Source organism: Carex rostrata, chromosome 27 (genome assembly GCF_964058835.1).
Source record: "Carex rostrata chromosome 27, lpCarRost1.2, whole genome shotgun sequence".
In the NCBI taxonomy this organism is placed as follows: domain Eukaryota; kingdom Viridiplantae; phylum Streptophyta; class Magnoliopsida; order Poales; family Cyperaceae; genus Carex; species Carex rostrata.
Genome location: NC_135944.1, coordinates 2,080,178 through 2,098,989, shown reverse-complemented (window position 1 = coordinate 2,098,989; position 18,812 = coordinate 2,080,178). Strand labels below are relative to the sequence as shown.

Below are 18,812 nucleotides of genomic sequence, written 5' to 3'. Positions count from 1 at the left end.
ATACTTGTGTGACGATAAGTCCGAAAGTATATTATCATGAATCTCATTTGAAAGATAAAATTGCATAGAATACGTTCGTGGTTTTATATTCGCAAAATTCCTCATAGATCGTGAGAAATATGGAGGACATTGAAAAAGAAAAAAAAATCACCTCTAAAATCTGTTTAAAAGATGGGGGTGGGGAGATTCATATAATTATTCTTTATTATTTAACTAGAAATTATTTAGAATTAGTTAAATTGTGGATAAATAAAAAAACAGTTGCAAGATTTAATGAATAAATAAGATAAATTTAAGTATTGAGAAATATATAAAAAGTTGGAGATAAAATGATCCCCAAATTAAAATAGCAAGTACCTGCTTGCTTATATCTTACTAATATTACTGTAAAAAAAAAAAACTAATCGATCAACATAAAGTTAAAAAAAATGAAACCAAAAGGATTATAAAATAAAATTACATAAAATAATAATTATTATTTGCAAATAGTTTGGTTAGCGGGTTATCAATACTATAAGGTGTCCCGTACTATTTTTTTTAAATATGTCAAATTAGTTTCACACGACAAATTCAAAATATTGAAACTGATATACTTCACAAGTAATGCGTTTACATACAAAGTTTATAAGATTTCAAATTCATTTAGTATAAAAATCAGACAACATAAATATGATGATTTATAAGTTAATTAATATATTTATTTTTCATATTTTTAACTGCTTACTTTTATACTAAATGAATATTTTTTTTTAAAGTTTACATGTGAACACATTACATTATTTTTGAAGTATATTGGTATCACTGTCACTATGGCACTATGCTATGGATAACATGCATGACAGCCAAACCCAAAATAAATTAATATAAGAATCAAGATTTAAAATAGCATAATGGATTGCACACCTTACCTAATCCGTTCCCATATTAAAAGTATATACAACATGATGCATATGGTGGAATATATCATTCATTGCATCATATATATATAATATATATGCAAGTATGTAATCGCAATTATACGCACATTTACTGTTATCAATGCCTAAGCAAAAGAGCAAGAGAATTTTCTCATTCCTCTTCCTTCTTCCTCTTTTCTTATTAAAAATTTCTCTCATTTATCTTCTGTTCTTTTCCATTGGAGACTTAGAAGAAAATTCACATCCTGAAACCAGCATTTTCCTTCCATTGTCAATTCAAAACACCATACCAGTACAGGTACCAGTGGCAGTGGCAGTACCAGTACCGGATCCAGAAAGAAACCAGACGTTATATCACTCATTCACTTCTCGCAAGATGTCACGAAAGAAGCGAATGTCTCTGAAGATTCTTCGTCCCGGTGCACGTTCGAAACAATTCGCACAGAGAGCAACTGAATTCTTTGATCCCCTAAATGTAAACAACAATACAAGAAGTTGTAACCTTAGTTTTTTCATGACATGGATCTCTCCTTCGAGATATTTCAGCGAAAGGGAGCTGTTTTCCATAGAGAGTTTGTTCAAGTGGCATCCTACCGCATGCTTGTTGATAATGTCAACTACAATGGATTCATCGAAAGGTTCCGAGCTCTTAAAACCTTTCTTAAATAACGGCTTTCGGGTTGTTGCATTGTCACCGGATTATAAGTACCTTGTCAAGAGAACACCGGCCGAGACATGGTTAAAGCAGCTGAGAAAAGGAGAGGTGGATCAAGGGGAAGTATCTATCGGGCAAAATATCTCGAATTTGATCCGTTTACTGGTATTGTATAAATACGGGGGTATCTATATCGACACGGATGTGATCGTGGTGAAAAGCATGTATGGTTTAAAAAACTGTATAGGTGCACAGACAGTAGATGCAGTGACGCGTAATTGGACTCGCTTGAACAATGCCGTGTTGATATTCGACAAGAAGCATCCTGTTGTGTTAGAGTTTATCAATGAATTTGCGTCGACATTTGATGGAAACAAGTGGGGCCACAACGGACCTTATCTCGTCTCAAGAGTTGTCAGAAGAGTTACCAATCAAGTGGTTGTGTTGCCACCAATTGCATTTTACCCGGTGGATTGGAGTCAGATTGGGGGATTGTTTCGGGGACCCGGATCACAGTCGAAACATGAGTCACAGTGGATGAGAGAAAAGCTTCAATGGATTCAGAAAGAAAGCTATGCTGTGCATCTATGGAACAGAGAAAGTAGGGGTATGAAATTGGAGAAGGGAAGCATAATTCAAAGGATCATGTTGGGTTCTTGCTTGTTTTGCAATTCTACAAGATTCCAATCCATACTTGCATTACATACCAGTTAGAAAGCATGTACCATTAGCTGTTGCATTATATGGATCTTTTTTATTTAGAAATAAAATATTATTTTTTGCTGGAAATGGTTTAGGCCTCAATCAATATTGTAAATTAAGTTTAAAAAATGTTAACTTTTGAATGTTACTGTAAAATATGTGTTAATTTTTTTAATATTCAAATTATACTTATATTGATATTAATATTTACATTCTGTAATATTCAATTTGTATCAGTATTTATTAATTTTATATTCTTATTTATAGCTAAACTTATTTGTATAGTACATTTTGACTATTATACCCCCTAGGCATTAATTATATCATTAAATGGTCAACAGAAAGTACAAAAAATTAAACCAAAACCCTCCGGAAATTAAGTAAAATTAAATAAAATAAGAGTGGGGCTAAAGTAGTATGTATATCACATATCGTTCTGTATATGAATTTATATTTTCATTTTCAAATACTAAAATGTTGATTTGAACCATTCAACATTATTTTTATATAAAATGTACTTAGATATCAAATTTTATAAATTTTATTATTTTTTAGATTTTAGATAGATAGAAAATCACTTGATTTAAAAATTTTGGACTATCTAAAATAGTGATTACCTATTTGAAAAAAATAGTAAAAAAGATCATAACCAGTAATTTTTCAAAAAGAGATAATGTTAAACGGTTTGGACGATTGTTTGAACTTTAAAAAATAAAGATATAAATTTATGGAAAATACTAATATGCTACGCGTAGCATAGAGGGCCCCCATACAACAGCTCAATATTTGAGTTTTCAAAATCCTAACGATCGATCCGAACCATTCAACATGATCTCCATATTATGTACTTGCAAACCAAATTTTACATCATTTTTAAAAAAATTACTATTTTTTTAGATAGGTAGAAAATCACTTGATCTGAATAGTACATAATTTTCAGATTAAGTGTTTTTCTATCTATTTAAAAAAATAGTAAAACAATTCTAAAAAATATAAAATTTGGTTTGCAATTACATATTCATAAGGAGATCATGTTGAACAGTTCAGATCAACCATTAGAATTTTGAAAATTTAAATATTGAACCATTGCATAAAGGCCCTCTACGCTACGCATAGCATATTAGTATTTTCCTAAATTTATAGTATAAACCGATAACGAAATTTATAGTACAAACCAATATGCGTTATGCACAATAAAGTAGCCTCACTCATTAAATAATTATTAATTTGAATGCTATGCTCCAAGCATCAGCAAACTGGTTTTTTTTTATTTTTTTTATTTGTTTCTATGTTATAACCTTGTTTCTGATTGAAACTTGAGATTAAATCTGGCATTTCCTTCTATTTTGAATAAATCTGAGATCTTTTGAATCTTCAGATATAAAGAATCACATGCCAAGCAGAATTTTATTTTTAAAATTAAGTTCTAATTGGACCTTTTTACTCGATGGTATCAGTTCAATGAATAATATTATTTCTTTTTTAAATACTTTCATATAACAAGTCAATATCACAAAAAATATTGACCAAAAATATCACCAAAAATATTGCACTGTCAACTATATAAATCTATCACTAAATTTTCTAAAAAATCACAAATCTATACTCTACCTAGCCTCACTCATTTTGCTAACAATCTCAGCCTTAGCAATTTTAATCAAAAACAAAATAGCCAAAGATATAGAAAGAATTAACATAAGAAACACATTATTCCATCCCCTAGTCGAAATATACCCCGTCAGTACTGGCCCCAAAGCAGCACCAATAGAACCGGTACCATCGATAATTGCCGTGACAGTAGCAAGTGCTCGTGAATTACCCTTTATACCCTCTTGAGTACCCAAATCAGAGGCAACTGCTGTTGTAATAAGAGAATAAGGACCATTTACAAAATACCCCGAAATAAACATTAAACCTATGTTGTGTTTCATTGATATGTTACCGTATAAACGATAAATTATCAGAGAAGGGATCGAGAGAAAAAGGAAGAGGATAGAAGTGATGGCACGTCCGGTGAGTTTATCTGAAATGATACCGGCGGAAATTCCCCCAAATACCCCTCCAATGTCGAAAATTGTAGAAAGGATTCCTGCGGCTTTGTGTGACAATTGCTGGCCACTGACACCTGTGAGAATAATTAAGAAAAGTTGAGCACATGTAAAGTAAAAAGTTGGAAGAGTGAGGTTATGGTACTATGCATAGCGCAGATTGGTACGTACTATGGATCAATATTTTCAATTCTAAAGTTCAAATAGGCGATCTGAACTGTTCAACATGATCTCCATATGAAAATGTGCTTGCGAACTAAATTTTACAATTTTTAGAATTTATTTACTAAATTTTTCAGATAGATATAAAAACTACTATTTTTTTATGGTCTAGAAATTTTAGATCAAGTAATTTTTTATCTATCTAAAAAAAAGTAAAAAGTTTCTTAAAAATTGTGAAATTTAATCTACAAGTACATTTTCATATGGAGATCATGTTAAACTGTTCCAATCGACTGTTTTGACCCTAAAAACAAAATATTGATCCATAGTACCATAGCCTCACTCAAAGTTGAAATGTATAACATTTATTTTTACAATAAAACATAAGTGAAAAGTCGTACCATTGTGCCTAATGTAGAATGGCAACCAATACAAAAATGTATATGCAACAAGCTTTGAGAAAAAGAGGCAACATGAAAACGAAGCCACACCCGGTAACTTCCATGCATCTAAAAATCCAATAGCCTCTGTACCTGTACCTGTACTGGTACCTGAACTAGATTCTAGCTTTACCGCCTCTGTACCAAGCAAAGTAGCCTCCTCACCATCCACATTTTCTATATTTGTATTTAGATTCGCTGTATCAGGTATATTTTCTTCATCGTCCATTTCAATTTCAGTAGCAAGTGTATCAAACCCAGCATCACTTGGATGTAAAACCAAAAAGATCCAAACAAAAATGCCGATAATAGTAATAAGCAAAGCAGGTACGAGAAATGACCAGCCCCACCCGAATTCTAAAACTGACGAGGCGAGAACCGACCCAATAATATTACCAACTGATGTGTTAGAGTTCCATATTCCCATTATGACGCCTTTTTTAGAAGATTTCCCAAACCAATTACCTGAAATAATATATATTAATAAGGTACAGATTAAGAATCATAATATTGGAAAGATAAATTGAATTCTCCTTCTCTCAGTGCCAGTACATGAATAATACTCGATTAATTTCATATGATTTGGATGAAAGTCACTCAAATGATATGCTATAGATCAATTATTAAATTATACTGTATAAATAAATTACCTACTATTGCAACAACACATGGCCACCCGATCGATTGTACAACGCCACTAATTACTTGTATAAAGACGAAGAATGAAAGATGCCTGATATCAAACCAGTAACCCAACCCGAAGGCAGCAGTAGAAGCACCACTCAACAGCATTCCAAGAGAAAGAAACTTTCTCATATCAGTTCGATCAGCTATGTGCCCAGAAAAAAACATCGATATTGAATAAACCGAGAGAAAAGCAAGATCAAGTTCTCCGAGTCGGTGGGGCCCGCTTGGTCCATCAAATGGAGGGTGTGCCGAGAGCACGCTTTTCACTATGCTTGGTGGTTTGCGAGAAGCATGAAAGGCGGCGTAGGAGAGGAAGGTAAGGAGTAGCACTGACGCCTGGTGATAAAAGAGGCTACGCTGAGGTGGCGCTTGTCGATTCAATGACAGAGCAGAGTTAGGATTTAGGGTTTTTGTCATTGGTAAGTAGCATGGAAAGATCTGGTCTGAAAAGGAACTAGCGGAATGCTTCGTTTTGTTTCTGCAGTGATAATTGAAATAAAGTATAGAAAAGAAAACATAGTGCATAACTGCATATCATACAATAAAGTATAGAAAATGTAAATGTAGATAAAGAGCAAAATTAAAACATAGTGGATATCATAGTTTAGGGTTTATCATGTAAAATTAATGGAAAAGGCTGAAGTTCTCATGTATAACTAATTGTAAAGTCATACTTTTTCTTTCAATGTAATTCAGTAAAAAATTGTATATACATTTCAGCAAATGAATATAAGAGTGACCGCTAGTTACTTTTTATTGATCCTGTAACAATTGATATTCATAAAATAAAAATTGGGCATTACAATCAGATTATGAGCCTATAACTGTAGAGGTATATATATATTTAAGCAAGTGAACTGACCTTTGATGCAAATGTAGTACACGATGACCGCTGGTTACTTTTTACTTATCCTGATAAAGTCAATGTTGAGAAAATGAGAAATTACGCATTTAGATCACATTTATATTGAAGTAAAAAAAAAAGGTAGAATATCTGCAGGTACTATATTTTTAGTTGATGTCCAAATTGCTGAAAAAGAATCAAAATTCGCAATATCGTGTTCTATTATGGTATTGGCAGTGTACCGAGCTGATATTGTACCAGTCATAAAATACCCGAAGACGCAACAGGAATTGCATCCCACACCCTCAATTTTATGAAAACTCAAAAGCACACTGGCACAATGTACAATTAGACAGCTAATTCTTTCTCTTGGTTCAGCAATAGTACACTGGTACCAGCCGGTACCAGTATTATTTTGTCTACTGTGATTCCAAGGCTTTGTTTGTAAATTTCCTTAAACTTGAGCGTCTGATTGAATAAACCACCATTAATCCCAAAAAAAAAAAGATGCAAACTTTGTTTAGAAAATCACCTTCGAAAGCTGAGTTATGAGAGAAGGCGTCGGAGCTTCGGTGGAAGCCGTCGGGTAGCACGGCGGAGGAGGAGAAGAATCCCAATTTAAAAAATTAGAAGCTATTAAAATTATTTGTTCTGAGGAAGAAGCACCAGATCTAAGCCGTGTTGTTTTACCAAGTCTCCAATTAAGATGAATCCGGATACTCTAAAGTAACACTAATTTTTTGTTGGATTTGGACCGTCAGATATAATGTAGCGCGAATATTAAAGCATCCATTCACGGGATGGGCACTCCTAATTAAATCTCAAACTTTGAGGCCCGTAAATATATTGAGAGAGTTATGTTCGCTTTAGGCGGCGCACCAGTACTATACCTTCTTAGTTTGTCTTTATTGATTGTGCTCTGTGTGAAGCTATATTAAGACTGTTCATATATTAGCCGGTTTTGCGCCGCTAGCGATTACTATTCTACCTCGTTTGTTCTGAAGAGGTCTAGAGGAGACCGCTAGCGACCCGATCTCATCAAAATGCTTGATCCAACGGCTTAGATTAAAAAGATCACGTGACCGAATAAAATTAGTTTTTTTTTTTTTTTTTTAAAAAGCATTATCGTACAATACTATTCGCTTGTCATCTAATTTTATTGAAGAACTAACAAAGCCTTTTTTTTAATCTTATTGCTCCTGTTAATATGAGAAATTAGATTCATGTCACTTCAAAACGGTGAATTAAGAAAAATATCACTCTAAAGTTTTCATTTTGCTAAATGCCACTCCAAATCTCGTATATTAAGAAAAATGCCACCCAGTACAAATTATTATACATTTGTATTAAAAAAATAAACATAATATATTGTATTTTGAGTAGTATTTTCGTATATTCCAAAAATACCCTCACAGTAACCCATTAAGTCTGATCCGATCCAAAAGAAATGGTGAGCCATCTCCTCTCTTCCGTCGAGCAAGCTCTCCCAGTCAAGTCTCTCCTCTCCTCTCTTCCGTCGAGCTAATGGAGACTAATGGAATCAAGGTCACTGATGGAATCTAATGGAATCAAGGTCCTTGATTTGGGGGAGTTTGACGCAGCCATTGCAGTTGTGGCTGACATGGAGACTAATGGAATCAAGGTCACTGATGAAATCCTTGATAGAGTGCTTTCTACTAAACAAGACATCCAAACAACGGAAGGACCGAAAAAATGAGATTTTACTTTTTAAGTATTTCAACCTGACTGATTTTAAATAGTCTGGAGAAGTTTCCCTTCACTGCTATTATAGGTTTGCAGTTTCAAGTTTCATGTGCAATAGTGTAAACATTAGTTGTATGTCTGTGTTGCTTCGATTTCCTCTGTGAGCAAAAGGTTTAGTTCCGTCGAACAAGCTCTCACAGCTTCATTTCTCTAGAAAGGTTGAGCTTGTAAGAAGAAAGATAAATTTGGATGAAAGTTTTTTCAGTAACTTCAATATATTATGTTTATTTTTTAATACAAATGTATGAGTGAGTCTATGGTACTATGCATATTATGATTTGTTACCGTGCTACGGCTCTATATTCGAGTTTTCAAATCCTAACGGTCGATCCAAACCGTTCATCTTGTTCTCTATATTAATGTGTTTGGAGACCAAATTTTACATTTTTTGAAATTTTTTTACTATTTTTTTAGATTTATTGAAAATCACTGCTTTTGGATGGTCCAGAATTTTCAGATCAAGTGATTTTCTAAATATCTAAAAAAATAGTAAAAAATTTTCAAAAAATGTAAAATTTGGTCTCCAAACACATATTAATATGGAGAACAAGATGAACGGTTCGGATCGACCGTTAGGATTTGAAAACTCTAATATAGAGCCGTAGCATGGTAACAACCCATGATATGCATAGTACCATAGACTCACTCCAAATGTATAATAATTTGTATAGGGTGGCATTTTTCTTAATATATGAGATTTGGAGTGGCATTTAGCAAAATAAAAACTTTGGAGTAGCATTTTTCTAAATTCACCATTTTGGGGTGGTATGGATCTAATTTCCCCTAATATAAAACGTTTTAATGTGAATAGAAAACACCAACATCAGTAATAAGAAAAAAAAATTACGTCACCGTATCATTATTATCATTGAATAAATGAAAAGTTTAATAATTTAAAAAGGGAAAATTAAAATTAAAAAGACCAATTAAAATGCATAAAAAATTAGTAATCACTGTGTAGCCAAAAATATATTGTTATTACTGACATGACATATTAAGATTTTAATTTGAGGAAAACAAAATTAAAATTTGTTGGCACATTCTGACTCGTAATAATTGTTAATAATTTATGGGTTCAAATGTCTTCATTTTTTGTGTCTCCATCATACCTCCATTTAAAAACGTTAATAACTCAAAATTTAAATTATATACGTTAAAATAAAACCGTTAGATATAATCTATGTTATTTCTCTACATGCTTATATTAAATTAACACATTTTGATTTTGATTTTGTTTTTATATGAATCAATAAGTTGAAAAATCATCGTCTGAAAATTATCCACATTAGTACATTTTTATAAGCTCTTGATGACAACTAAAACAAAGCTGAAATGACATAATTTTCTTACATGTGCATATAGATAAAATGATGTAGATCAAATTTAATAGTTTTATTTTGACTTTTAAGTTTTAAAAATTGAGTTATTAGAGTTTTTAAAAATAGAGATATAACGAAGATTAAAAAAATAAAGGCATTTGAATCCTCCTCTAATTTATTATGTTAGCTAGTATATAAGGTTTTAAACACAGTTATTTGTATCTTCATTTATTTGTACAGTACATTTTGACTATTATAAACCCTAGGCATTGCACATGAGAACATGGTGCATGGCAACTATAATCATGAGATGCCAAAGGATCATGCTCTGCTGTTGACCAAAACCTAATTTTATATAATATCAAGTACCTCCTTGCTTATATCTTACTACAATTGCAGAATTACTGTCAGAAGAAATTAATTAATTAATTAATGAAACAAGAAAGTTTAACTCATTATAATTATATCACTAAGAGGTCAAAATAAAGTACAAAATGTAAAGAAAATAAAATTAATTATTATTCTGAATGCTTCTGCTCCAAGTATGCTACATCTTTAGGGGACCAATTGAAATTTTGAAACAAATGAGAAGTTCATGATCCCTCCATTTTAAATGAAATGGAGAAGAAATGGTCTATCTTGGGGTTAATTATGATATGACATGACATGTGAAGGTAACATCATTCCTTACAATGTTTTTACCATTTTATTTTTTACAGAATAAACTAATTTATGTAACATCTATGTTTTAGAATCTAAGCTTTAAGCAAGCAAACAATGTCACTATTTGTACCATACATGTTGCATTTTCATACTACTATAGCAATTCATACCAACTTTAATATTTAAATTATTTTCCTTTTCTTTTCAGAATTTTTGTTTTTACAAATACATTAAATATTTTTTCAGGAGGAGAAAATGCATGATCTATGGCATCAAAAAAAAATTCTTTCTTTCTGATTCCTCAAAAAAAGAAATTATGCATTTCTAAAAATAAAAAAAATCCGACTATAGCAACCCACATCAACTTGAAATTTTAAATTAGTTTCCTTCTCTTTTTGGTAGTATTTTTAATTTTATATTTCAAGATTTGAATTACTATTAACTTGTACCACACAGAAGACAGCATGGAAATGTAACAGAACTGACAACAGTGAATTCTGACAAAATTTGACCTTAAAATATTACAAATAAGCTGGTGAGTCATGTGCTCTCTAAAATCTTTCATCCAAACCAAGGCCTAAAATGAGCATCAAATTTCTCCTTTTTTTTTCTGAATAAATGTCCCAAAATTACCAACAACAACTGTCACTTTCTTACTTTTGATGCTTTCTATAATGAAAAAAGATGCAATGCTAGAGAGAGAGAGAATGGTTAAAGCAGCACCTTTTTCAGTAAAAAAAACAATTAGAAATTCAAGGCACGCCCCTCTGAAAACCCATAATTGCAATTGAGTAGTACCAAACAGCACTGATTCATTCCTTTCTCAGATTTTGAATTTAAAAAGCACAGCAAACTATACATAGAATACAACTATTCTTCTATTCCACTACCAAAACCAAAACCAAAAAAAATAAACAAAGAAACTAAACAATGAAAAAAAACTAACCAAATCTTTTTTTGAATAATGCCTGGCAACTTGCATAAATACAAGCTTAAAAAAGGTTAGAAAATTCAAGAATATGATTATAGTTAGTCGCGAGTTTACGGAAATGCCACCAAAATTTCGAGCCATGCTTTTATGGTTAGTCGCAAAATCGGGATCATTATTCCTGCATATCATCACAAATCAAAATTAAGATGAAATCTATAATTAAAGTAATTAAACAAGGTTAAAAAGAGAAACTATAAAGTACCTCTAATTATGCAGTATCTTTTTTCTATTTCTTTTTTGGAATAAACCTTCTTTCACACCTGAGTTATACAAGAAAATGACAGGGATAAGTTATGTTAAATGGAATAGTTATTCCAAGAAGAAAAATTCATATGGTGCACCAATTATATATCACTAGACTTTATGACATGTGATTTGAAATTATATACTCCAAATTTGAACTTTGACCAAAATCATAAATAGACCTAATCCTACCATGTCAGAAGGTGCTTTCATTCAACAAGAAATGATTGTCCAAAAAATAAAATAACTAAATCATGCCATTATTACTATTAACTAACCTTAATAGAAATTAAGATCCAAGAAGAAAAATTCATATGGTGCACCAATTATTCCTATATCTTTTTGACATGTGATTTGGAATATATTCCCAATGGAACTTTGACCAAGATCATAAATTGACTTAATCCTATATGTCAAAAAGGTGCTTTGATGCCACAAGAAATGATTATCCAAAAACTAAAACAAGTAAATCATGTCTTTATTACTATTATATTATTATTTATTAATATTATTGTATAACTAACCTTAATAGAAATTTAGATCCATGAACCCGTGCGAGTATGGCAAAAGTTCCTCGACCTCGACCCGGGAACTCGGACAACCTCCTCTCTTTAAACGGGTTCGAGTTATATCCACCTCTGCCATGAAAACACTGTAAACGGGTCTGTGATCTGAAAACCGCGATTCTCCACGCACATAGCACAGCTGATTCAATCCCCTACCATACCATAATATCCTATCACACCTATAAAAAGAAAAGAAAAAAGCAAAAACCCTAGTTCATTAGCTTATAGCATCACATTTTAGAAAGTTCACATAATAGCCCTAAGTCCCTACATTACTATAAGCTGAAATCATTGCATCCAAGTTTTTTTAATAAAAAAAAAGGTGCAAAATGCAAATAGTTTGAAATGAGACAATGTACCATGCCGGTGTTCTTCTTTTTTCTTTTGGATGCAAATCATCCCCCGCGTACCGATCGGAATTAAATGAATATTTATAAGTGGGCGGGAAATATATTCTCCCCTCTCTCCATCCTTCAAATACGCGACCGCTTCTTTGCTCGATTCGAAGCTATGTAACGAGAACAATAAATAAAAATAATAAATAGCAAGTCAAAGATTTAATACAGTGCTTAAAGATTAGGCAAAAAGAAAATGAGAAGTCAAAGATAATGAGTAGTTGAAGCCACATTAGAAACATTAATGATGCTTGTACTCTGAAACAATGGTATCAAATTAATAAAGGATTTACATATCTACCCAAAAAAAAAAATTATATTTCCAAACTAACCATACAAGAGTTACAATTTGCATTCTCAAATAACAAAATTATGATACATACTAAGAAAGACAAGATGAAAGTAGTACCTGATCCTTCTCTAACAGTTGCTTCCAGTTGTGCATCTCAACCAATGCCTTCACCGATCGGTACGACAACGCAATCCGATAATTCAAATCTCCAAGCCAAATTATTCGACTAAAATACCAAAAAGAAAAACACAAAATAAGACATAGTAGAGTGCATTTGACAGTTTTATTTTTAATTGATTTGAAACTTACTCATGGTCTAAAATTGTTTGTGGGGATTTCTCGTCATTTACGCCATCAACCCTGGGAAATCTTGTTTTTCGCAAAATCTCCATCACGTCCGAATTTCTTCTCAGTTCATCTCCTTCTTTTTGACCCGATGTCAAATGCGTGCACACAAAACAAAAACTTGTTTGGTGCAATGTCATGCTTATCGATATCGATCCCTACAAATAAATTATATCATTTTACATCAATATAAAATAAAGCATATTTAACGCAACTACTTGACAGGTACAGTGACTTGCGTGGGTTTTATATCAGTATTGATTTCTGAAAAGAGGTTAGAGAGAGAGAGAGAGAGAGAGAGAGAGAGAGAACCTTGTTTCCAAGATAGCCCATCAAACCACGGCCCACACAAGAGACCTTCAAATTTTTCACATCAGGTCTGATCTCGCTTCTTACCCAGATCATGAGAAATATGCCAACCATTTGCTTACTTGCCACTAAACAGTACCTAATTTTAACAGATAAGTCCTCACATTAAATGTGTCACAAAAGAACTATAGCTCAAAATAATACAAATTAATGAGTAAAACTAGGGTGTTCGTGGTTGCCGATTTACTTAACAAGTGACATGATTACATGTAAAATTTATAAATTTTCGAATTAATTTAGTATAAAGTCAAGCGGTAAAAAAATTGATGCAAAATGAATGCACTAAATTAATTCAAAAGTTTGTAAATTTTGCATGTAAACGTATCATTAGATCAAGTAATTTTCTACCTATCTAAAGAAATAGTAAAAAAATTCTAAGAACTTCAATATTTAACCTACAATTACTTTTTCATGTGGAGATCATCTTGAATGACTCAGTTCGATTGTTTGAGCATTTAAAAATGATATATTGATCCATAGTACCATAATCTCACTGATACATTAAAATAACACAGATTGAAATGAAACTCTTTATGTGCAATACCTGGAGCTCCCAATCGACCTCTCGAATCTTTCATTCTGATCTCCATAACCAAATCCACAGTAATTATTCACCATAGGAGAAAAATAACCACCAACACCCGGTGAATCCCCAAAATAAGTTTCCTCATCATCAAAATCACTCGGCCGGCTACTAAAACTAATCCGATCACACACACTGAATCGACGGCCGAGATTCAATTGAGGCATCATCATGACATCAGAATCTGCTCTGAGACTCCGACTAAGTGCCTGGAAGGAGCGGCGGTGAAAGAAGGCCGGGTTTCGGTGCCTCGATGCCTCGAAATCCGCATCGAGTTCGGCTATTGGATCCGGTGCGGGTGACGGCGTGTGGCAACTCGTGTGGCTGTTTGAACTTGGTAGTTTATTTAGTGTTCGACGAATTAAAGACACCCATTTTTTTGCAGGCCCGCTGTCTTCAGTTCCTAGTACGTTGCCAGCATTTAAAGGGACTATTTCTTGAAACCTATAGTCAGTATAAACATTAAATATCATTCAAATATAACTGCTGTTATTATTATTATTATTATTATCAAAAATTGATGTTAGATAGCATCAAGTGTGCAAGGTACATTGGTACCGGCACGAACCAAATACCAGTAGAGGTACAGGTAACCTATGATTTAAATTTGATTATCAATTGATAAGATAAATACCCGAGAACATAAATATCGGCCGGAGACGAAGAAAGCAACCAGTCTTCGACATTTAAATAATCGGGTGGAGATTTACCGCCTACATTCCATGTTGCAACGAAAATCCTACAAAGAAATAAATTTCATTAAATTGAGGGGCCATGTTGCAAAAAATAAAAAATATCATGCTTATGAGTTATGGTGCCAGAAACTTTACCTATGATCCTGTTTATCTGTCACATAAGCACTACTCTCAAACCGGTTTCTATCCAAGTTTCTCTTAGGTAATCTCTCTGATAACAGACAGGAAGTAAAACAGTTAGAAATTTTGAAATGATAAAAAGTGAGGGACAAAAAGCAAAAAAAAAACTGAGGTGGTACTGGTACTGTACCAGTTCTACTTTTTTTGACTGTACATCCTGCCTCCCTCCATTCAGCTTCACCTGGTAATAAAACTAACAAATCTTTAAACCCAAAAGAGTAAAAAACAAAATAGAAAGAGAGAGAAAAAAGAAAAAGAAAAAGAAAAAGATAAAGAGGTTTGTTTTGTTTGACTGTACAGTACCATCTTCTTCTTTTTTGTTAAATACCCAGGATCCAAAAAAATTATCAAAAAAGAGGGATTTTTTTGTAATCTAGCAGTAATCAACCAGGAGAGAAAAAGGACAAATTTTGCAGTGAGCAATAATTTTAACTTAAATGATCAACAATAAAAAAAAATTATACTGATTGTGAAGAAATTGAATTTTAATCAAGGACAAGGGGTTAAATGCATTTTTTTTTTTTTTGGGAAATACAAGTACCAGCTATTGTAGCAAAACCCAGAATCCAAAAATTTGATCAAAAAAGAGGGTTTTTTTTTGCAATCTAGCAGTAACAAATAAACCAGGAGGGAAAAGAGACAACTTTTTGCACTGAGAAATAACTGTTAACTTAATAATCAACAAGGACAAGGGGTTAATTGCAAAAATTGATATACCTGTACCAGTAACTGTGCAATCGGCATGAAAATCCTTGGCTTTTGTTTTGAGATTGAACCATTTTCTGACAAGAGTCTTAGACCATGATAGCTTCACACAAGAGAATTCAAAGAAAACCCAAAATCAGCAATCAATGGAAAAGAAAAGAACAACAAAGAAAAGATTGTAAAATGAAAAAGAACCTTGCTTTTCTTCGAATTCTCATCTCTCATTGTTGCTAACAACCTTCATGCAGCTCCAAATTAATTCCCCTCCTCCCCCCTTTCCAAATTAGAACTTGAATCCGACTAAAACCTGATCAAAGATGGCAACTTTCGAGTGAAAAAGAGGCAATGTAGAACGCCACCATGGAAATCTATAAAGAGAAACAGAGCTCCTTCTCTTTCTAGCCCTATCTATCTATCTATCTCCAACTGGTTCAGCAAAGCATCCAATCCAATTTTTTAAGAAATAAAGGCACAAGGTCTCTCTCTCTCTACACACTCTTGCGAGCCTTTTTTAGTTCTTCCCTAATTCAAGGCAGCAAAGGAAGAGAGAGAGAGAGAGAGATGGTATATAATATTTTGAGGACAGGGTTCTTGGAAATCACACCTTCTAAGGTAACTCAATTTTAAATTTAAATCTTGACCGTTAGATCTTGTCTAGATTCTGATCAGATGGTTTATATCTAAAGTAAAAATTTCAGATACCTCAGATGTATGAAAACATTAATAAATCTTTTCTAAAAGGAGGAAAAAAGGGAAGCCCGTTATATCTGCCCGAATTATTCTAAACTACCTCAAATTTTTTGCTTCTATATGGACTGTCCGATCTAGTTCAAGTTCTGATCTAACGGTCTTGATCTAAAAACAAATATTTTGTTACCTTAGAGTATATGAAAAGAATTAATAAATCTTTTTTAAAAGATGAAAAAAGGAAGCCCGTTATATCTGCCCGAACTATAAATCATATCTCCTAAGGTAACTCAAATTTTAAGTTTAGATCCTAACCGTTAGATCTGGTCTAGATTCTCATGGGACGGCTCATATCTAAACACAACTATTCTTGTACCTTAGAGGATAAGAAAAGACTTGATTAATCTTTTTTAAAAGAAGGAAAAAAAGGAAGCCCGTTGTATGTGCCCGAACTGCCCATATGGGGCCCCCAAGTGTATACGCTGGTCTGCCCGTACTGCCCGTCTTTGGTCTTGGTCTTGGTCTCCGCCTCGTCTCCGGGTTGGGAAGGAATTAATGTAAAAAAGTAAAGAGGGGGTTAAAAATTAAAAAAAAAAAAAAAAAAAGGAATGCTACGGTGGAGAACTATAAATTTCTACGACTTATCACTTCCATGCTAGGTGGCACTCTCTTTAATTGTTTGAAATGACAGCTCAGGAAGGGAATGTAGCAGCTTCTGACATGGCCCCACCATAAAAAAATCTATATAATTTAATTTATATGAATATTCGTATATACACTTTGTAGTATATGAATTTGAGACTATAGGTTTTTTATTTATTTTTTTTGCAACATCATTTTATTTGATAAAAATTCGGTATAGTATTTGATCTGAATTGTTCGATTCGTGTTGAGAATCATCATTTATTTGAATTTACGAGACAAGTTATAATTTAATTATTTTTCGAATTTAACACAAATGAAATATCATACTGGATTTGATCTGACGCCCAATTAAGTACTCCATTCTAATTGAGATTTGCACATCTATTTAAAGGAAGCAGATCACCTGCCCCCCGGGGTGCAGGAAAATCCTGCCCCCTCAGTCACTGTGGGGTGGGGCCGGGTTTAGGATTTAGAGGTTTAGAATTTAGGGTTTAGGGTTTAGGGGGTCCACCAACAATGACTCTGGGGCAGACGATTCAATCCCCTATTTAAATTCACAAGATAGCCTATAATTTAATTTTGCACAAATCTCAATGCGAATCAAACATCAGACATCATACCGAATTTAGTTCAATGACCATTGAACATAATGCTTATCCTCTACATTAACTCAAAAAGGAATCTTTTGAGTTAATGAATCTCAACTGTTTGATTTTAAACGGAGCTAATCCGGCCCCTGCTTATGATGTAGGGGTCTTTACTATTAGTGCAGATTTAATCTGCACGAATTATAAAACAGATCAGATGGTCAGAATTCATTAACTCAAAAGATTCTCTTTTGAGTTAATGCAGAGGATAGGAATTCCATTGAACACCCCTCCCCATCTCTTGATTCTTGTTCATTATTTTAGTACTAAAATATGGGGGTTATACATTTATTGTAATTAATTTATTGGTTGTATTAATTATGAATTCCCATAAAGATCACATAGCCACAAAATTAAAGTGAGCTTGGGTAGTAGCATCAATTTTGGAATGGATAAATTAAGTGCTGAAAGAGAGAGATCTCATTCTAAAAAGAAGACAAGTAGATATATTAATTATAAATTAATGGTCATTTAAAGCACCAAGACAATTATTACTGTTCAATATTTATTTATTTATTTATTTTGCTGAATAGCTTTGTTTAGTGGCAAACATGCACAAAATTTCCTCAAAAAATGAGCCACTGCAATTAATTTATTTTACTTTTTTTTTTTAAAATGGCCTTCTTAGTAAAATCTATTGGATATAATTAATAATAAACAATTATTTTACATATACAGCCAAACCTCCTTTGATAATTAATGCTATTTTTTTTACTACATAAAAGTTAGTATATGAATCTAGGAAGCAGATCACCTGCCCTCCGGGGTGCAGGATTTTCCTGCCCCCTCAGTCACTGCGGGGTGGGGTCGGGTTTAGGGTGGGTGGGGCCGGGTTTAGGATTTAGAGTTTAAGGGGCCCACTAACAGTGACTCTGGGGGCAGGAGATTCGATCTCTATGAATCTAAACCTAGTAAGAAAGGTCCAGAATTTAATTTTTCAAATGATGAGTTTAAATTATTAATTATTAGGTCATTACAAACATATATATGATTTTAATTAAATCTTGATTGTTGATTTTAATTACCACACTTGTTAATAAGTTTCTTAAATTTATTCCATTTATATTTGCTCGTATTAAATTAACTAAAATGACTTAAACTAAAAGAAACACACAATATTTAAAAATAAAAAAACTTAAATCTCCGTCAAAATAACATTTTTTGTGAACATGTACATAAGATACATTGGCATGCTCATACATGCAGCCATCCCCATTCTTATATTAAACACGTAATGTTATGCTTCACCAATGGTTATACTTAAAAGA

The 18,812-nt window shown here is 32.7% G+C and overlaps 3 protein-coding genes across 6 annotated transcripts; 1 reads left to right on the top strand and 2 right to left on the bottom strand.

Annotated features, from left to right (window-relative positions):
• The first annotated feature begins 1,038 nt into the window (after positions 1-1,038).
• On the top strand, positions 1,039-2,286 carry LOC144544822 (uncharacterized protein At4g19900-like). The gene has a single exon (XM_078293370.1). The coding sequence runs from the start codon at positions 1,039-1,041 to the stop codon at positions 2,284-2,286; it is 1,248 nt and encodes a 415-aa protein (XP_078149496.1).
• A 1,523-nt stretch (positions 2,287-3,809) lies between these two features.
• Positions 3,810-7,115, bottom strand: G3PP5 (Major facilitator superfamily protein). 2 transcript variants are annotated; one of them, XM_078293837.1, is made up of 5 exons: positions 6,988-7,115; positions 6,474-6,523; positions 5,575-6,089; positions 4,886-5,389; positions 3,810-4,399 (listed from the first exon to the last, which is right to left on the bottom strand). In XM_078293837.1, exons 3-5 carry the CDS (start codon positions 6,026-6,028, stop codon positions 3,882-3,884), a joined length of 1,476 nt encoding a protein of 491 aa, XP_078149963.1. In that variant the 5' UTR covers positions 6,029-6,089; positions 6,474-6,523; positions 6,988-7,115; the 3' UTR covers positions 3,810-3,881. The 2 variants fall into 2 exon arrangements, with proteins under 2 accessions (XP_078149963.1, XP_078149962.1); XM_078293836.1 differs by lacking the exons at positions 6,474-6,523; positions 6,988-7,115 and having other exon boundaries at positions 5,575-6,181.
• Positions 7,116-10,955: 3,840 nt separating this feature from the next.
• Positions 10,956-16,135, bottom strand: LOC144545127 (type IV inositol polyphosphate 5-phosphatase 7-like). Of its 3 annotated transcripts, none has more exons than XM_078293710.1 (13): positions 15,761-16,135; positions 15,578-15,668; positions 14,986-15,041; positions 14,816-14,887; positions 14,620-14,724; positions 13,947-14,429; positions 13,346-13,481; positions 12,998-13,191; positions 12,806-12,914; positions 12,361-12,509; positions 11,960-12,180; positions 11,395-11,452; positions 10,956-11,310 (listed from the first exon to the last, which is right to left on the bottom strand). In XM_078293710.1, exons 1-11 carry the CDS (start codon positions 15,781-15,783, stop codon positions 11,961-11,963), a joined length of 1,638 nt encoding a protein of 545 aa, XP_078149836.1. In that variant the 5' UTR covers positions 15,784-16,135; the 3' UTR covers positions 10,956-11,310; positions 11,395-11,452; position 11,960. The 3 variants fall into 3 exon arrangements, with proteins under 3 accessions (XP_078149836.1, XP_078149835.1, XP_078149834.1); XM_078293709.1 differs by having other exon boundaries at positions 14,816-14,891; positions 14,991-15,041; XM_078293708.1 differs by having other exon boundaries at positions 14,816-15,041.
• Between the last annotated feature and the right edge of the window lie 2,677 nt (positions 16,136-18,812).